Source organism: Aptenodytes forsteri, unplaced genomic scaffold (genome assembly GCF_000699145.1).
Source record: "Aptenodytes forsteri isolate BGI_AS27 unplaced genomic scaffold, ASM69914v1 Scaffold354, whole genome shotgun sequence".
In the NCBI taxonomy this organism is placed as follows: domain Eukaryota; kingdom Metazoa; phylum Chordata; class Aves; order Sphenisciformes; family Spheniscidae; genus Aptenodytes; species Aptenodytes forsteri.
The window spans coordinates 106,571-124,576 of NW_008795043.1; the positions used below are offsets into that span (position 1 = coordinate 106,571).

General features: G+C 41.7%; 1 protein-coding gene across 2 annotated transcripts in view; it reads left to right on the forward strand.

Annotated features, from left to right (window-relative positions):
• The window catches only part of GRIA4 (glutamate ionotropic receptor AMPA type subunit 4), a 109,431-nt gene that overhangs the window by 83,907 nt on the left and 7,518 nt on the right, over positions 1-18,006 (forward strand). The window contains exons 11-12 of one of the 2 annotated variants that reach the window (XM_009276945.1): positions 7,303-7,417; positions 17,226-17,360. In XM_009276945.1, the coding sequence (XP_009275220.1) occupies positions 7,303-7,417; positions 17,226-17,360 (250 nt within the window). Of the gene's footprint in view, positions 1-7,302; positions 7,418-14,864; positions 14,980-17,225; positions 17,361-18,006 lie in introns of both variants that reach the window. The other variant, XM_009276946.1, reaches the window with a different exon arrangement.

An 18,006-nucleotide genomic window follows, 5' to 3' on the forward strand; every position in this document is an offset into this window, starting at 1 on the left:
TACTGAGCATGACGTCACATGGTATGGAATGTCCCTTTGGCCAGTTTGGCTGTGCCCCCTCCCAGCTTCTTGTGCACCTCCAGCCTTCTCAGTCGGTAGAGCATGAAAAACTAAAAAGTCCTTGGCTAGTGTAAGCATTACCTAGCAACAACTAAAACATCGGTGTGTTATCAACATTGTTCTCCTCCTAAATCCAAAACACAGCACTGTACCAGCTACTAGGAAGGAAATTAACTCTATCCCTGCCGAAACCAGGACAGTCATTAAAATTTAGGTTGTTTTTCTTGTAAAAATGCTCTTGCATTAGCGCTCTCTTCTAATATTTGCATTATTGATCCTTCAAGCCTTCTGAGTACAGAATGATATAAGCTTTGGCTACATCTTCCTTACTAACCGAGTGCTTGTTTCACTCCTAATTTATTAAACATATTCAGCCAGTGCCATGCAGCTTTACACTTAATTTCTTCTGATGAATTGTCAAACACCCTTAAACTGCGCTGCATTTGTGTCGTGTTACAATCTGCCATCAGCACTTTTCAAAATATGGTTAAAATAAACAGCTCAGAAGCTGGGTAGGTTTTAATTTTTTGCTTGGTAAGGTTGCATTTTAATTTTTCCCATTTAAAATCATTTGAACCAATGGTATGAACAAGCTGTAAAAATGCACCCGCTTGTGTTTCACTAAATACGTCTGAGACAGATCCTTAGCTGCATCCAGGGAGCACTAGGTTGTGCAGCGAGGGGAGGCTCTCAGGCAGCTGTGGCCTCCTCTTCCCAAGCCACCTGGGCTGGATACAGATTAGATCATGAGAGAATAACTGCAATTCACGTTACTGAAATAAGGTCACTGAACTCGGCTTCACTGGGCTCTCCCTCTGCCTTGTCCCAAGGGAGGATACCCTCCAGCCTGCGCCAGGAGCACCGAGGGGCTTGTCTGGGAAATGGCTGTGTCAGCAGGTAGCTGCAGGGAGAGACGTCCAAAGTGCAAGAAAGAAAATGAGCTTTGAATTGCTTGAGATGCATCATCAATTGCCAACACGTCACTGGCTGTGACATTGTGATCTTGGGAAAGCTTGTTCCTTCAGTGAACTCCTTCTCCAGGTGCACCACCACATCCGTGGCTTCACTTCCCATTGTGCAGTAGTTTACTGATCCCCACTTCATTCCAGGCACTACTTATATAGCATTATGTATACAACAAACTTACATGACTAAGTAGTCATGGATTTTACTGGAATAAAAAGCAAATCCCTGTATTTTGCCAGTTGGTCCATACCTCACATATGGCCATGGTGCCATGGCCATGGTGCTTTGATCATTTAACATTCAGGTACCCTTGGTTTGAAGTTTGCTGTACATTCAGAGAACCTAAGGTTAAACAGAGGTGGCATCCCTCCGCTTGATGTGACTTCTAAGTGACTGAGTGATTTCTGAGGCTTTCAAAGCCCTGTGAGAAGGATTTGTGAAAAGCCTTTTAGAGGGTTGGGGTCTCTGCTTCTGCCTCAGTAACTGCAGTGGTGGCACCAGCGGTTCTCAGATGATACACTGTGCAATATGGCTGTAGTTTAAACAAAGCTGCCTCTGTGTATATAGAGTCTCATTAGTGAGTCATGTTATTTTTGCACATCCTGCTCGTTCATTATTTCAAGTGAACAACATCCCCAACGCTAAACAGTGAAACAACAGTGCCGCTGTCTGTAAAGATAATGGCAGAACTTCACCAAGAATCTGCTCAGGGTTCAGGGAAATATTTTGCTATCTAACGTGCCAGTTACACAGAATTTATGAGCCTAAGTTCAGGAAAGGGATTCAGGAAAATGTCAAACCTGTTTAAATAGCTAAGACATTTAAGTTTTCCTGGCAGAACTCTACTGGTTGCCTAAAAGATTGTTATTAAATGCTCCCAGCAGAGATCCTGCCTTTGTTGCAATGATTACTTAGGGACCTGTCTGTGCCTTTAGGCCATTTAGTATTCAAAACCAGGTATTTTGGGACCTAACTTCATGGAGGGGGTCTCCTTTGCCATGTGTGCTCAGGCCAAGGCTGACTCCTCTGAATTGCATTCACGAATGGTGCTGAGTGGTGCTGATGGGTGGCGGTTTCCATCCATCCTATGAACCACTGTGTATCCAGGGATTTGGGGAGCTGAAAGACTTAGACAAAAAGCAGCCGTGGCTGAGACTGTTCAAGTCTAATCAGGCTGGAGAGAGCCTTTTCTACCTACTGCATGTATTCATGCTTTGGGCATTAGGCTATTGAAAACAGGCTTGATTTTACCATGCAGGATGCATTTCATGTTTTAGTTTCTGGTTTCTTAGAGATACTGTGTTGCTGTGCTGAAATAGGTGCTTAAAGGGGTGCATTAGACAGAATTTGGTGTCCCCTCCTGTGCTGTTCCTCTATGGCTGTCTCAGACTTCCAGCAGTGCTTGTGATGTTGGCTGCTGTGGTCCCTAACCTGGGCCTCTGTCTCATTCCCTCATGGTGCAGGGACCTTTGTGTGCCTCTATCAGCCTTGGAAATGCCCCTCCTGCGGTTCAGCATGTAATTGCTAGGTACCACGGTGTTGTATGCCATAGCGTTCAGGTCATTTGTTGAATGCCTGCCTCACTGCTTCGTACCAACTGAAGTCCAGCGGATGGGTCGTCTGTTAACCATTGCTGTGACCCAAACTCACTGGAAGTCAAAGCAGGCCTCTCTGCCAGCTTCCCTGGGCTTTGGGATAGCACCCTACTGTGATTCTTTTGGGTGGCAGATGAGTTATCCCTGTCTGGAGTCATAGATGTTATTTTGCAAATGACTGGGTAGTTGCACTGTCATCTGTCTGTGCCGTTTTATCTTTTGCTAACTCTGAAAGGCATATCTGCAGTTGGCACAAGTAGGCTCTTTAAAAAGAAGTGACACTGATTAACATTTTAAGCTGCTTATTACTATTTATTTATGGGGAGATGGAAAGTGATTTTTAAATGAGTGAGAATGATTTAATTCTCATCAAGTTGTTCATACTGTAATTCTATAGGCAGCTTAAAAAAAGCTGTGATCCATTCATTGAAATCAGTGTCTGTGCACTCAAGTAATTGTGAAGTGAGGTATCACTGTAACACAAGGGCTGCAGTTTTGGCTGAACTGGCTTGACTATCGCATACAAGGACTCTTCTGAGTGATAGAAAAGGCAAGATTGTGCAGTGACAGCAAGGATTAAGAGTCAAATATTAAAGCACTTGCCTGCTTTCTACTACTAAACCCTTACTCTTGCAAAGATTTCAATTCCTTTATTGAGGAATACATTGTTCTTCACTGGGAGTTTTGACTAAGTGTGGTATTGAGGGTACAGTCCTATTTTTTAATGATGAAAGAACAGTTTCTGCCATGGATACTCAAGTTTCAAAATGCTTTCCTCTGTGGCAGAATGAAGCACTGTCTGGGATGAGTATGAGTGATCTAGCCTGGCTCTGAGGTCTCAGGTCTATAATTTTCAATGTAATCACCATTGCACCTATCAGGATCTCAGTTATAACATTTCTGTGGGAGATACAGCAGTGTTGAGCAAAGGGTTCTCTGTGTTTTGCTGACTAGAAGGAAATTATTTATTTCCACATGTTGAGGTGGACCTGGATAACAAAGCAACAGAGAAAGCAGTGTGAAACTAACCTGGTTTTATATGGCCTACTAGACATGAGAGGACAATAATGTGCTACATTTATAAACAATACAGTTTAATTTCAGAGCAATGATTGCAGCTTAAATCCACATTTACTTCTTCATCCTTTTTATTTCCATTTCTCTATTGTGCTGTGAAACTGTCTATGGATATGGCTAATAACCGAGCTAAATAACCCTCTCATGAATGGGTTTCATTTATTTATTTATTACTCTAGGATTACTATCAACCAGCTGCAGGTTCTCTAAATTGTTGTGGGAAAATTTTCCTTGATAATCTTTAATGCTTTGAAAGATAATTTCAAACATTTGTCAAGAGAGAAAGCTCTTTCCCTTCAAAAAAGAAATTAAACATGAAAACTTACATTAGTTGTTTAAAAAATTGCCTAGTTGTTTTTTATTCATCTTAGAATATCCAGATAAAAGGTCTAAGAAGACATTAACTTGAAAAGCTTGAAAGAAAAGTTGTAAGTTATCAGGTAGCATCTTCACCCAAGATAGATAAGATAAAGATTGAAAAAAAGCTTTCTAAGGATTTTAGCATAAGGACTTTGTCTAATTCAATGGGTTTTAGTGTTCATACTTGAGAGACTACAGCTTAGAGGAAATAGTATGAAGATGCTTTTACGGATAGACTGATTGATAGGGCTTCCCATCTGCTTTAAAATAAGACTGTGCTTAAGTGGCTTGTTGAATTGAGAATTAGTGATATTCCTTGAGATACGTTTCATTTTTCATAGGACTGATCACTCCTGCCCGCATCTGTAGCACTGTCAAAGCAGCTGTTTATGTTACTGCTATCCAGTGTGACAACTAGACAAAGCAGCATTAAATTAGACCTTGGTTTGGTTCCTTTTGAAGGGAGGGGGTTTAACATTGACTTCATAGACAGCAGGCTCAAGCTATGTATCTAAGCCATTTTCAGAATAAGTAATGTTGCTCAGCATCAAAGCAATAGTGTTTCTAGGATTATCTTTCATCTATGACTCAGTGCCGATGTCCTTACAAACATAAAATTTACATTTAGTGTACTGGAAATTTGGCTGTAAAGTGGCAAGGCTGGCCACACAGTTACCTTTCTGAATGAGGCAAACAGGCCAAAAGCATAAGCTTTGTAACTAAAAGCTGAGCAGGAAAAAATCTGTAGAAAATATGACTGGTTCAAAAGCAATTGCTTCCAAGAACAAAAGGGACAAATGAACAATTTCATTCCTATTTTGTGATTTCTCCTCTCCCTCTGGAGTGTGAACCATAATTAGAGCACTTATGCAAAATCACATTTGTCAGCCTGGCTGCTAAATTCCCCTTAAAGTTTTATCCACAAAGAGCAGTCTGTTATCACTCCCACTACAGCCTACAGTTCTCATTTTCACTTTCAGGGACAGACAAGCAGTTACTTTATCTGTATTGAAAATCTCATATAAATGTAACTACAGTGAAGCTAGATAAAGTCAGATCTACACACAAGCAGTTTCCAAACTTCATGACCAGCCAGCAAAACCTCCTTCGGTTCCAGCAGGAGCTATATGAAAAGCTGTTACCAGACAGTGAAGGTTTGTCCTAAAGCTGACATTCGTCCCACAAACAGGGTCAATGTTGTAAGGAGTGCTCCATAAGCTGTGAAATACCGTTGTCTGTACCTGTTTGCCAGGAACGTATCTCTCCTAATGAATGAGAAAAAAATTTCCATTCTAAGATCAGAAGGGATCCCCAGGGACCAGAGACCAGCCGCCTCTAGAGAGGGTGAATCACAAGCCCCAGTGGCTTGTGGTGCCATAAGATCTGATGGAGCCCTGCCATCTTCTTCCTTCAGGATCTCTCTTCCCCAACCCTTCTCCGCGTGCTTTGAAGGTGTTGCATCCTCTCATAATTGAAGAGGGGAAGATGCCATTGACAGACATAGCTCTTGCCAAATCCCACTCAGCCCTGACAGACAGATCTTGACAGCATTAAACAAATTCAGAGAGAGAGAAGCTCCATCTTTCTCAACTGCATATTGTCCCTGAAGAGCAGTAGTTAAGCTACTGGCACCTCACAGATACTTCTCTCTCTTTGGAGATGAATGGTGCTTCAAGGATATGATGCTACTGCTCCACATGCCTCTGCACATCTGCTAGCAAGCCTGGGCAGACACCCACCAGAATCAGTGTACATGTCTGAAAGGCATGGATGCACTGGGGACCTCTGAACGTGAAAAGAGGAAGAGAAAAGTTTATTATTATGAATAAATATTGATGTAGTTGTGTACCATTAGGATATGTGACTGTTGAGGCTCTTAGTAATAAAGATAGGAAGTCATACACTTAAACAAGTACAAAGGTTCCTCAGGAGGTGATGAAGGCTGCATAAATGCCTTGGCAGATTAGTTATCAACTGATTTTAAAATGTCATATAGTGGTGACTGTAGTTCCTATCATAAATCCAGGTGCCTTACATTTGGGTTTGTATGGAAGCAGCGATTCTCTGCTTTAGCCTTCGTGTCAGCAACCCACCTCTGCCTGCACAGATCCAAAGTCTCTCTAAGGTACTTCTCTCACCCGAAAAAAGAGCACTAAACATGAGATAGAGGACACCGGGCATCATGGAGCCCTTTCAGTCTGTTGTGCCTATGCCACCGTGCTGCTAGTAATGCAGGATTCATCTTTCATCCAGTGGTAGCATAACATGTATAAACCCTCCAGGGAAAAGTCCTCTGGACGTCCCGACTAACTGATGGTATCTCAGCACCCGGCAAATGGGCTGGGTTTGGTCTTCCCAGCGCTTGAGCTTCTGCTTGGCTGCACTGTCCCCAGGTTTCCCCAGAGAGGATGCCCTCCACCTCCGCCTTTCTCCCCCACACCACAGGTGCCCTTTGGACTGGGAGACAGGGTGCTCTCCCAGGATAGCAGGGCAGTCCCTGGAGTCATGGCACTAAGCTAGACCCCAGGTCTTGCTTTTTAGCTAAGCTTCTGCTGTGCAAAGGTAGCAGGACTCTAGACCCTGCATCCCAAATGTACGGATGTGCCTACAACAGGTGATGAAGCTTCAGACAGGCAGGACTCCCGGCACCTCTTTGTGCATTGTTTTCTATTGACTGGCTCTAGACAGCATTGTAGTCGGCGTGCAAGCTGTTAGCGCTCCTCTTCAGCTCTACCTCACACTGCCTGTTTCTGGAGCCTTAGCCCATGGCTTGTGCGGGATCACTCTCACATGTCAAAACTGTATGTGACAGTGACTGGCAGCGTCTAGCATAGGCTGTCTGGATCTTGCCTCTTTAGTATATGGGAATACATTTTCCCATCTGCTTGAAAAATCATCCTGGGCCCACACTAAACATATTCTAAATATGGATTCAAATAAATCTGTGTAAATCGTTTATAATTCCAGGCAGAGTTTTATCATCATTTTGCAACAATAGTTATGGTTGGTTGATAGAATTTTCTTGTTAAAATCCAAGCCATTCTGAAAATCATTTCTACACTGGAAACACATTTTTCACATTTGAAAATAACCACAATTATTTGTGCTGCCAAGGCCTTTGAAGTATGGAAATGAGAGGTTTATTTAGTGTGTGGATCAAGCTTATAAACAGCTTAAGTCCTCATTCCTTCTAACATCTTAACAGCTGTGCAGTTTCTTACAAAATATGTTTTATCGTTTCAAGAAATGCTGTTAACCTCGCAGTTTTAAAACTGAATGAACAAGGCCTCTTGGACAAATTGAAAAACAAATGGTGGTACGACAAAGGAGAATGTGGCAGCGGGGGAGGTGACTCCAAGGTTAGCCTCAATGTCACCAAAAGCGGGTAAACAGTATGAAAAGTAATTGGTGCATCTGCTGGGGTTTTACCTGCGACAAAACAGCTTCACCAGTAGCACAGCACTGCTGGTGCCTGCAGTTGAAATCTAGGTGTATGCAATTACTGTCAAAGCAAAAATATTTGCATTTGCTTAACGCCCCAAGGGCAACTCGTAAACAGTCTCTGCTGTGAGATCTATCACCAGTTTTCAGAAACCTGCATCTTCTGAAATCATGATGAGCCTTTTCCAAGCTTGCTCTTGTGAACAAGCAATTTGAAACCTTCAGGAGCAAATACCAGCTCTGACTTTTTTTCTCCTATATGGTACTACCCAAAATATTTTTCAGTGACAGTAGAGGAAAAGGTTGAAAATCAGTGTGACTGCCTCCTAGCAGTAATCTAATGCATGGTCCAGGCACAGGGATGCACTATTGACAGAGACAATACTGGTACAAATTACAACTTTCACATGAGTATCCAAACTAGGAGGACAAATTTCAGCTAAAATATCTTCACGCTGACATTTCCTGATATCTTACCAGCAAACTGAAATCCATGGTGGTTCCCTAGGCAGAATTTACCAGAATTTATGAGACAGGAATTTTAGGCTGAATTTTAGGCTGAGGTGATGACAGCTTCTTATTTTTCCTGCATTTCCATATCTTCCGTATGGCCGGTGCCACTACTTCCTTGCCTCCTCACAGCTTCCTTTCGGGAAGCTGCCTTGTGCTGAAAAGAAGCAAAGATGTGGAAGTGGAAGATGGTGAAGTGCGGGAGGATGAAGATATTAAAAATACCCCTTCCGTGGCAGGCAGCATGTAATAATATTTATGTGCTTGTGTGTGAACAATATATAAGAGAATGCTGCACAGGTAACTGTGCAGGCACAGAGCTAGTCAGATATAGATGATTAAATTTGGCTGATTTGTCATACACAGTTTATGTAGCTTTCTTTACAGTTGCCTACATATATATTTTTTCTTACTATTTTCTCTCCTTCTTTAGTCCTCCTGCTCTTTCATGCTGTGTCCTGGCCTCAGGGACCATCCCTTGGGCTGTTCCGCACTCACCCAGAACTGGTCTCCTAATCCTCTTCACTTTGCCTTCGATCCTTCTGCTCTACCTATTTTCCCCCCACCGCTCTGCTCGCCAGCAGTCACAGTTTCAAAAATGGTCTCTATTTTCTCTTCCAAAGTGCTTAGGCGTATTAGACCTGATAGCACTTACCTGCAAGTGGAGCAGACACCAACTTCTTGTGAGAAAGTTGACAAGTGAACCATAAATCTCCCATGTTGCTACTATTATATGCTCCACCCAAGCCTGAACTTTTGCATTACTGGGGGAGGGGTGTTTATTTAATTTTTTTTAAATGTCACAGGCAGGGAGTCACATCATTAAAATACCTCCATCTTCTTTACTCCTCTCAAACCTGCTGTGGTTGAAAGGTGAGATAAAAGCTAGGTAGCAAACTAAGGATGCTTTTCACTTACTTTCCCTGATTATCAGCCACTGGTGCTTTGAGTCACAAAGCAGGAAAGGGGGAGCAGCTCATGGCAAAGGGACAGGCAGGGCTTCACCAGGGAAATGTCTGGAGTGCTGAAGGAGCAAGTTTGGTGTGATGGCAAGTGACAGAAAAAGGAGTGGGGGAAAAAAGTAGAAAAGAAAGGCAAGGAGTGCGGTCCATGGAGAAACAGGGAAGATCTGTGAATGCAGGAGGGAGGAAGGAACACATTGCTGATGGAAATGAACAATAGGTGACACAAGCAGTTCAGGATGCAATAGAAAATATCGTGGGCAAGGCAGCATTAGCAAAGGATGGAGGACATGCTGGAGCTCAGCCTGTGGTCCTAGGACTATATACAGCCTGCCAGGAGCATTCATCTGACCTCAGGCCTGTTTCTTGCCATACTTTTTCCCAGGCACAGCTGAGTGAGTAGGCAGTACCAGTGCTCCTGGGAAGCCCCAGGTCTATCGTGCGCCTGCACTGCCCACGTTCAGTAGGACCAGGCTCATCATGGAGATGAGCGGGCATTACCATGCCTCTCAAATTCTGCATTGCAGCAGCATCTGGTCTTGTTTTTTAAACTACAGCTACTCTGACTCTCCAAAGTGTTAGTTAGCCATTTGTCATCTACAAAATCCATTTCCTTGTTCAGGAACAGTCTTGTAGGATCTGATCAATTGAAGTCAATAAGACCCTTTCTACAGAATTAATGGAGCTCTAAATATTTTAATTTTATCATTAGTGGAATAACCAGGACACCATGCACTGTTTGTTGTAAACCTGACAGCTACCAACAAGTCCTGAACTAAGCTCTTAAGCATCTCTAGCTAATACTTCTTTTCATTGTACGAATTTAAAAAGAACAAACCCTGAGCTTTGTTAGCAGCTCCAGTCCAAATTACAGGGCTTCCTACTGTCGTGCACGAGAATAAGAACATCCTCTTTTCCTGAAAGAATACAGCACCTGAGACTTGACTGATAACTGTGCTGTTACTATTTGAGATTCACTAGTCAGAATATGAGAGTCTAGACCCAGAATAACCCTTCATGATAGTACAGAGGCCTATAGAAATCGGGGAGTTTCATGAGAGCTCAGCAGTTCTCCAAAAGTTTGTGTTGCTCCTGTGAAACAAGATTCCTCCTACCTCCATTCTGTGCTCATAAAGGTCATCTCTAGCCTCCCCATTTATTGTTCCCTTTAAGGAACAATCTTCCAAAATTCAGAAAGACAGTTCGGAGAGCTGCCCTGTGTGAACCAGCTGTGGTTTAGTGACCTCAGTAACTAAGTCATGTTTGAAGATAAAACTGAGGTCTCCAAGTCGTTTGAGTGCTTTTGAAAGTATTACCTCAGATCTTAACTGTATGCCATCATAATTTCATGTGATGCATGGGGAAGTATTTAAACACAGTTTCTGCCACTCTGCTCCATTGTTTTTATAAAAGTGTGAGTGGAAGGAAGCTGTGATGATGGAGCTCTCCTCCAGTCTCTGCTGGCAGCACTTAGGAGAACACAGTGGCCCTTGTTTTTCATTCAGGATGAGACTGACCTTGCACTTAATTAATGGCTCTGCCATGAGTGGGTAATGAAAATGCTCCTAAAGCATACTTGTGATTGCATTTTTAAAATCCCTGTCTACCAAAATTCTGTATTGGTTGCAGAATCGCTCAGTATTGTAATTTAAATGCTATAATTGCCCATTCGTTGTCCTGAACACAACTAACTCAGAACTTCATTAATGCCGTTTTAAAGCACTGTGATTTCGCTGATGTTGCTGGCACAAGATCCAGCCAGAGGCTCTTAAAAACCAGCCCTTTCAACAGCAAGTGATTGATGACAGGATAGGAGGAAATGAGTAAGAAGCTGAAAGAGGAGGTAGAAGTGCTGAGAACATGATGAAAAGGGGGAAAACCAGCGTCCCTGTGCCCAGGTCGGGCTGTACCACCACTGACTTCAGCATGTGGGTGAAGAACAGGGTGTCCTGTGCTGTCACACAACAGTTTTGCACTGTGGCTACATGGGACAAATTTTTCTTCATATATAAAGGGTAATTTTAGTTATTATTTCTCATATATTATCCTTACATGAATTTGAGGCAGATGGATCCTGTTTATGTATGACAAGGGAGATTCTTGGCAGCTGTACATTGGAAGAACTACACTGATTTTCACAAACTCTTCCAGTTTACTCTAGGTGAAGATTTAGCCCAACATTAGTAATTCAGGAATCACTAAACAACTTGAAAAAACCCCACATCTATAGTCATTTTCCATTGTAATATTAAGTATACAAGACTGAACTTGATGGGAAATTTAATTCTAAATGCTGGATTTATCCTCTGTATATGACTTAAGTACATTGTTCTTGCTCAGGTACAGCAGACCATACTGATTTTTAGTTTCTGCCCCCTTTAATATCAGTGGGACTATTCACCAACTGATTGTGCAAGCAGTGTAGTAACAAGTTGTAGTCTCTTGAGTTCATGACTGACACGGTCAAAATGATGCTTACTTGGAAAGGATATTTTGAAAGAAAGGAAAGATGCCTAGGTAAGCGACTTGCCCTGAAAGCCAAGGTGATCTGGGCATTCATCTCCCATGGGAGCTGTTGAAAATCTCCTACTAAAATGAAAAAAACCAAACAAAACAAAGCCTAAAATACATGAAAATTCACTACACCTGCAATCACTTACTGTAATTGCAAACAGGTATATATGTTGCTATTCTGAAAAGCGTAAGAAAAAATCTTCCTTTTCCACTCTGCAGCCCCTCAGCCTGGGCTTCTCGTATTGGACCATATACATTTCCCATCGCAGCTGGCTGATCTAAAGTGGGACAAAAATCCTGTTCTGAAAGTGTAAAATATTTTTAAATTTAAATAGATTTAAAATATTTTTAAATTTAATTTTAAATTTAGCTCGGAGTGCTTCTCCCTCATCACAGCTAGGACTGTCTGAGGTGAGATGTAAAGGACATGTGATGTCTCATTCACACGGCCTCGCTAGGGCAGGCGAGAAAGTGAGGGGCAGAGGACAGGTTTCCCCAAGCTTGTGCAGCGCCTTGATTCAGAAAGTGTTTCATCAGAAATAGTGGAATGGAGAAACAAGCGCCTGGCCTCGGACACATCGCTGGCTGTATTTCAGTGAAAAGTGGGAATTGCCTCATCTATGCTGGCCATTGCCATTGCGTTCAGTTATATATTGAGGATAGCGTGGCAATTTTAAGCGTGAAATTGATTGCTTTTCCCAAAGGAAAACCCGAGAGCTTCCTCACTGAGACAATGCAGAAAGGATGACATTAAAGGAACTACAGCTGCAAAGAAGGAAAAATCCCTGCCTGTATCAGGCTTTATATACCTAAACTGTTAGTGCTGAAAAAACAAGCAAACGACTGGGAGACATCTGTTTTCTGACTTGTCCCGGCTTGCTGCTGGTCTTGATAGTTCATATCAAGTCCTAATTATCACTTTAATCAGTTTAATCTGCAACAACTCCACAGGCTTCTGATTTTCCATGTGAGAACAGTACCTGGATGTCCCTTATCTTTGTCATAACCAGCCCCATTGCACTGCTGGGATTTAGGAGCACTGAAGTGTGGCTCAGTGCCAATGCATGACATGTTACAGATGACAGCTATCCAAATAATAATTATTTCGCACTTGTACTAGAAGCAAACAGAGGATCATATTGACAGGCAACTTGCCAGCATCCCAAACTGCTACCCACTCATTTCACAGCTGTGGGACTCTCATATTCCATTATCAACCTGCACAGCCTGCTGCCAGGAAGCCGGAAGACAAAATGTAAGTTTGAATGCTGGAAAAGATCAAGAAATAGTAGGCATTTTCTGTTCTAGAAGCAGAGTATTCCATATGAATTAAATGTGTGGGATTTGGAAAGTGGATGAAGCATTTCCTTTACTTAAAGGGGTCACTTGAGAGTACCTGGGAATCCTCTCACCCAACTGTAGCTGTCAAAACCTGTCATTTCTCCGAGGCACCAAGGCTTTCTCAGTAGTAAATGAAAAGAGACGGGCATCTCAACAGCATGCTTCATCCTTTGTTAAAACTGTATCTAAGCCCACCTTTTGGAGGTATCTATCTTTTTCCCTTAACTGCAGGGAGGCCTAGAAAGGCAGCCAAAGCTTGGGGCATAACTTATGAGTGAAAAAACTGAGGTGAGGCGCATCCCCCCCTTTATATATATATGCAAAGAGCAATCAGAATGTATGAAAAGACAGGATCCCTAAAGCTAAGAGTAGCATATGAGGTTCAGGAGCTGTTATTTCTGTATTAAATATATATATACAAACATGCTGTTGTGGTTTAACCCGGCAGGCAGCTAAACACCGCACAGCTGTTCACTCACGCCACACCTCCCCCCACAGTGGGATGGGGAGAGAATCAGGAAAAAAAAAGAGTAAAATTCATGGGTTGAGATAAAGACAGTTTAATAGGACAGAAAAGGAAGGGAAAATAATAATAATAGTAATAATGATAAAAGAATACACAAAGCAAGTGATGCACAGTACAATTGCTCACCACCCACCGACCGATGCCCAGCCAGTCCCCGAGCAGCGGCCCCCCCGGCCAGCTTTCCATGCACAAATATATTAATACATAAGCATGTGGGGATTTCCAGTTAAACCAGTTATAGAGTGCAACAAGCCCCTTTTCTCTTTCATAGTAACTATTTTAGTAGGTTCAATTACAAGATACTAATTAATGCTTGCACTGGTTATTTATTTATTAAGACTTGGATTCATGAGTTAACACTTTAGCAATGCATGGATTATGGTGTATAATAAGAGATAAATTTTCCCATAGGAATCTGCTGGCACACACAGGTCCTATGTCATATAACATCACCAGAAGGCTATCTATCACATGCCATTTCTCTTTATCTACCTCCTTCTCTGATATATATTGTATTTTCATGCACACCTGCACATAAATAGATACCCATATGCCTACCACATTAAGAGGTGGACAGTCAATGATTCAAAGCGGAAAGTACATAAAATAAGCCTGTTAATCATTTCATAGGTTTTTAGAGAATTAACTGGTACAACTGCATGAAGTGGGGCATTACCATAATAGTCTGAGATTATTCACTGAGTTTAAGTAACTTCAGTGTAAACCCATAGCAGTTCATGACTTTGAGGCATCAGATTAGGTTTCATCTCAATATGAAACTCTGTTACATCACCCACAGCAAATACCACTAGTAAGAGAAGACATTCCAAGTAGTAATTTATCATCAGCCTGGGACCTTTGAAAGACTTATGTGGATAAGTGAGATTTAAGGAAGAACTTTGAATTTGAAAAGAATGTTGAAACAGGCAATGAATATGAAAGATTGACCGTCATGTTCTTCTTAGCTGAGGATAAGGGCATCGCAGCTCTCCCCCTAAGTTCTCTGCATGCAGACCTCCTGATTACAGGTCTGTGCCAAGTGGTTATGAGCAGCAAACTACATGAAGCATCTCCGTTCTCTTGCCAGGATAATTTTGAGGGCAGTAAATGAAATACCTATAGCCAAGCCGTATTATTAGTTTGTATGCATACAAACTAAAAATAGATTGAAAGCAAGGAACACAAATGAATATGTTTCTTAAGTCGTATATCCAGTTGTATTATATATGTCTCTGAAGCGTATGTTGTTAATATGTCTAAGCCAATAGTTTTGGGTTCACAGTAATTGCATACTATTTATTTACAAATCTTCCCCAGCAGTATGTGCCTGTTACCTAAAGCGATGGAGCAGGTCCCGGTCATATGTCTGTCTCTAAACCTGGGCCAACAGTACATGACATAGCACCCACTGTGGCCTCTGCTCTGTCACTTTGCAATGCGATTCTATGTAGTTTTACTTGAATAACATAAAATAACATATATAATGTTATTTATGTTATTTTCCACGTGAAGAACTCCTGTAAACCTTGCCGTTTTGAAACTCAGTGAGGCAGGCGTCTTAGACAAGCTGAAAAACAAATGGTGGTACGATAAAGGTGAATGTGGACCCAAGGACTCTGGAAGTAAGGTCAGTCGCTGCAGTTCGGGACCTACTATTGTGTTCACAAAGCAGTAAAGGAAGTAATAAACAAAATGACTTAGTAATAAAATAAGCAGCTGTAGACACAGAACGAATCAGCTTCGCCCCATCTTGAGGGGGGTCACACTTTAATTTAAAGAAGCACTATTGCTTTTTAAAGTCTTCACTGATATAAATCACCAAACATCATCCTGCGTATTCAGGGCACCTGTTGAAGAGTTACAAGGCAGTTTTTTGGTTTTGGGGGAGGCAGGTTGGTTTAGTTGTTTCCTTCCTTCCTAGGGGGGGTGGACTTTCCCCATTGACTACTTAGGAAATGTCCCTTCACGCCTTCTCCTTTCGGAGCTGGCCTCCCTCAGCCATTTTCTGAAAAGGGGAAACACTAGTGGGAAGGATTGCCTTTCATCGCTGCCCAGGGTGGCTGTGCCTGGCTCCCTTTGGGAAGGTCCCTGGCTCCTTGAGAAGCCAAGGAAGACTTAACTTGAGCTTTGAAGTGAAAGGCTTCGATAATTAATAGCTTTCTACAGCTTCCAGTGTTTACCCTAGTCCATTCCCAAACAGTAATCCTGACAGCTCCAGGGAGTGGTGCCTTCTCTATTTCTCTCTATTTGTGGACAAACACATCAGCTTTTCTGATGGCTGGGAAGCACCACAGTCAGTGCCAGCCCCTGTATTCGGGGAGTCTGAAATTTCTTCACCGTGCCTGTCTCCGTGCCAGCCTGTGCTGTCCAAAGCTAAAAGGAAAGTGTGACAGGCAGTGACTGCTTGCTGCCTGCGTGCCCTGACAGTTACCCTGCTGGATAGTGGGTAAAATTAACCTGGGAAACAAGCTTCCAACACATTTTGCTTTTTCTAGCAAGTGCTTTGGAAAAAGGAGTGAAAAGCAGTTAAGAGGGTGGCAGAGTACCTGTAAATGACAGCTGAGAAAGCCTCAAACCACCACGTGTGTTAGGTCAGGTCTTTCTCAGTCCTGCCTTCTCCTTGTTTGCAAGCACCATGTTAGCAATCACCACCAGAGGAACAGAGTCAGCTCCAATATATTCAGAGTCCTCTTAGCCAGCTAAAAAGAGACGGACAAAGCAGAACCCAGCTATAAGCACCAAACACCTCTATACTTACATGGGAATTGTTACTGTGCTAATCTACTGATTACACAATAAATAGTGCCTCTTTAAATTAAACATGCAAACGTTTTGCATTCTTCGTAAGTTAAAATTTCGTAGAGATTACAATTGGAAGTTAAGTACTCTCCGTACTTTAGGTAAAGATTATATAGTCTGCGTAAGAATAAAGCTTTATAAGTATCTTAAGGCACACGATGTATATGAAAGTCAATCCTGAGAGTTCCTTGAGAACTGTGCTAAAAATGCACATAGATTTCAAATCAAAAAATATGATTCATAACTAAGCAGTGAAGTATAGAGAAATGTAGAACAGTTATTTACTACAGTACGTCCAAGAAGGTGATCATTTATAAAATGATGCATATTTAATAATTTGCTAAAGAAACTTCTCATTGTTGTCTAAATTACGAATAATGTGTAAGATTTCAGAAATTTCTATTTAAAATGGTGCTATTACTGAGCCTTAGTAGTCCATGGGCATGTTCCAGAACTGTATCTTTAATAAAATGAAAACAAAATACAATAATCGGTAAGAGGCAAATATATCATGATGTGTATGGTACAGTGTGCACTTTCAAAGGAAGTGTTTGTTCAAAGAAATAACTTAAGCCTCACATGTTATTTTCACCTGTTGTTTAAGTATCAGAAACTCAGTCTGGATCTTTTAAATTAACAGCAATGCCTACCACAAGTACAATTACTGTTTTCGTAAAGATCAAGCAGAGTCTTGTCTGATGTAAATGGATTTCTAAGCTTTTAAAGAGTTTTATGTAAATGCAGTTTTGTATCAGTGCTAAAATGTCCCCTAAAGAGAGCTAGACGTGTCATTGTTTAATTCTCCACTTAGTGGAAGTAATGCTTTGCAGTAAGCAAGCAATGACATCCTGATATGTTGGCAATATACTTACAATATTTTTTATGCCGACCAGGAAAATTAGGGGCTTAAAATACATTTTATAGATCCAGATAGGTCAAATTTTGTGTAAACAACTGCCATTTAATTTCAGCTAAACATCGTTATTTATTTCTATTTCCAATATTTTAATGTGTAGCTTGTGCTCCTGGGGGGTCTGGTTTCCGGGGTTAACTGTGTCGCTTCTGTTTCCCCAGGACAAGACGAGTGCCTTGAGTCTCAGCAACGTTGCTGGAGTCTTCTACATTCTGGTTGGAGGCTTGGGCTTGGCAATGCTGGTGGCTTTGATAGAGTTCTGTTACAAGTCCAGGGCAGAGGCGAAACGAATGAAGGTGGCAAAGAGTGCACAGACTTTTAACCCAACTTCCTCGCAGAATACCCAGAATTTAGCAACTTATAGAGAAGGTTACAACGTATATGGAACCGAAAGTATTAAAATTTAGGGGTAGGACTTAGGGCCTACTACAGTGAGTGGGTGATGCATCTTGTAACGCAGTGTTGTGACATGTCTGTCTAGTGGTGCTTGCTTCTGAACAGAGCTTTATATTTTGGAAAACTTCAGTGCAAAGTGGTTCAGTTTTTTTGGCTGCAGATGTACAGTATACTATTCTATGTTGCTAATAGACATCTGCATTGCAAGGAATTTTTAACATAAAAAATACATTTTTAACAACTCAATGTTGTCGAATCAGTTGGGAGATGACAACTATTTGAAATCATAAAATATATATTCAGAGGGCCAGTGTTTAATTACTTGATTGGCCAGTCTGTTTTCCTAAAGGTTTGCACTCTACTAGTAACAAATTGCTGTAAGCCTTTATTATTCGATGTTGGCCCTAACTGGGACTTCGTTATAATCAAGATTTAGGATAGGCGACGTCACTGAACCATAGTTAACCTAACAGAAGGCAAGGCACCGTTACAAGAAGTCTTAAATGTTGTTTTACCTTCTCTCCCTCCTCCCCACCCTATTCCTTC